This window comes from Erythrolamprus reginae, chromosome 1, assembly GCF_031021105.1.
Source record: "Erythrolamprus reginae isolate rEryReg1 chromosome 1, rEryReg1.hap1, whole genome shotgun sequence".
In the NCBI taxonomy this organism is placed as follows: domain Eukaryota; kingdom Metazoa; phylum Chordata; class Lepidosauria; order Squamata; family Dipsadidae; genus Erythrolamprus; species Erythrolamprus reginae.
This window is the reverse complement of record NC_091950.1, coordinates 425,528,608-425,530,798: the sequence shown is the minus strand read 5'-3', so window position 1 is coordinate 425,530,798 and position 2,191 is coordinate 425,528,608. Positions and strand designations below refer to the sequence as shown.

Sequence of the window (2,191 nt, the reverse complement as noted above, 5' to 3'; positions counted from 1 at the left end):
ATCAAACAGGTTTTCCCCACGGACAGATCCCCCACCACGATGATCTTGGAGATTTTAAACCTGCTGGGAAGAAAAAGGGATAAAGCAACAGCCCAAGCAGCCCCCTCCCCTGTGAAAAATGCAAAGAAAATGTGGATAAAATGGTTCATTTAAACTTAGCGTAAAAGAGATAGAGGAAGGAGAAATAGGATTGAGAGAATCCAGGTTGACAAAAGGAGAAAAGGAGGCAGCATTAGATAAATGTAGGGAATATAATATATAATAATAACAACAGCAACAGAGTTGGAAGGGACCTTGGAGGTCTTCTAGTCCAACCCCCTGCTCAAGCAGGAGACCCTACACCACTTCAGACAGATGGTTATCCAACGTCTTCTTTAAAACTTCCAGTGTTGGGGCATTCACAACTTCTGGAGGCAAGTAGTTCCACGGATTAATTGTTCTTACTGTCAGGAAATTTCTCCTTAGTTCTAAGTTGCTTCTCTACTTGCTTAGTTTCCACCCATTGCTTCTTGTTCTATCTTCAGGTGCTTAGGAGAATAGGTTGACTCCCTCTTTTTTGTAGCAGCCTCTGAGATACTGGAAGGCTGCTATTGTGTCTCTCCTGGACCTTCTTTTCATTAAACCAGCCCTGCCCAGTACCCTGCAATCAGTCTTCATGTGTTTTAGCCGTCCCCTAATCCTCTTTGTGGCTCTTCTCTGCTCTCTTTCTAGAGTCTCAACATCCTTTTTGCATCGTGGTGACCAAAACTGAATGCAATATTCCAAGTGTGGCCTTACCAAGGCCTTATAAAGTGGTATTAACACTTCACGTTTACTTAAATGTATACTTAAATGTCATATACTTAAATGTAAATTAGAAATAGGTTTGAAATGGAATTTAAGGCTTAAGAAAATGATTATTAGAATTGAAAGATGAAGAAAAATTGTTTACTCCGTCGAGTCCGCAGAGAGGGGCGGCATACAAATCTAAATAATAAATAATAAATAAATAAAATTTAGATTAAAGTTAGTTACTGAATTTATATTTCAGCTTTACTTATAAAAGATTTTTTTTATATACTTTGCTCTTTTTTTTGGACAGACTGAATAATTAGTGATTTGAATTGAGATTAAGGATGTCTTATTAATTTTTTTGTAGAAGAGATTTCACAAACATATTGTTATCCATTGAAGTTATATGTGTTTGTTTATTTCTTTGTCTTTCTTTCTTTCTTTCTTTCTTTCTTTCTTTCTTTCTTTCTTTCCTTACTTACTTACTTACTTACTTGTATGCCACCCATCTCTGTGTTGTTATGTAAGGTGGAGAAAAGTTTTTTAAAAACCCTTTATCTTGAAAAATGCAAAGAATTGAGATATAGAAAAGAAAATGGAGGGGGGAGGGGAGGAGGGAGGATGACCCCTAACCCCAAAGACTCATCTTCCTGGGGGGCGGTGTCCACTTTAAGTGGAAAAATGCAATTAGCAGCTTAGCAAATCTCCAGAGTGGGGCGATGTGGGAGAAGCCAGGATGGGTCAGTCCTGGTCAGGGCCAATCACGGCTGCTGCCCCCTGGCCTGGAGGGGGGGGAAACTGGCCACTCCTCCCAGCAAAGGAAATCTGAGCCGGGATATTGGGGGGGGGGGGCTGCTTTGCTCTGCCCTTCCCCCACTCCAAGCTGCATTCCTGCCTTATGCAACCCTTCCCCCAGCCCCTGGGCATCCCAGAAAGGGGGTCTCAGGAAGCAGCTCAGCCCCCCCCCCCAATTCCTCAAAGCAAAGCAGCCCAGCCTGCAAATCCCCCTCTTCCCTCTTAAGCTCTGCAGCAGCTCTTGACCTTGGGGGGGGGGGGAGACAGCACCTACTTACCCCACGGTGCCCGTCCGCTGGGCCTGGCATGTAGCCACCACCTTGGGCTGGAAGGAAGTCCTCTTGTGCAGAGACGCCTCTTGGGTGAAACACTGGAAAGGAAGAGGAGCCATCAGCCCGGAAGGAAGGAAGGGAGGGAGGGAGGGAGGGAGGAAGGAAGGGAGGGAGGGATGAAGGGAGGGAGGGAGGGAGGGACGAAGGGAGGGAGGGAGGGAGGGAGGAAGGGAGGGAGGGAGGGACGAAGGAAGGAAGGGAGGGAGGGAGGGAGGAAGGAAGGAAGGAAGGGAGGGAGGGAGGAAGGAAGGGAGGGAGGGAGGGATGAAGGGAGGGAGGGAGGGACGAAGGGA

General features: G+C 46.0%; 1 protein-coding gene across 1 annotated transcript in view; it reads right to left on the bottom strand.

The window, feature by feature from the left end:
* The window catches only part of RAB34 (RAB34, member RAS oncogene family), a 12,318-nt gene extending 10,361 nt beyond the window's left edge, over positions 1-1,957 (bottom strand). The window contains exons 1-2 of the mRNA XM_070731576.1: positions 1,845-1,957; positions 1-63 (exon numbers count right to left, since the gene is read on the bottom strand). The exon at positions 1-63 is cut by the window's left edge and continues 6 nt beyond it. Coding sequence (XP_070587677.1) covers positions 1-63; positions 1,845-1,957 — 176 coding nt within the window. The remainder of the gene's footprint in view (positions 64-1,844) is intronic.
* Between the last annotated feature and the right edge of the window lie 234 nt (positions 1,958-2,191).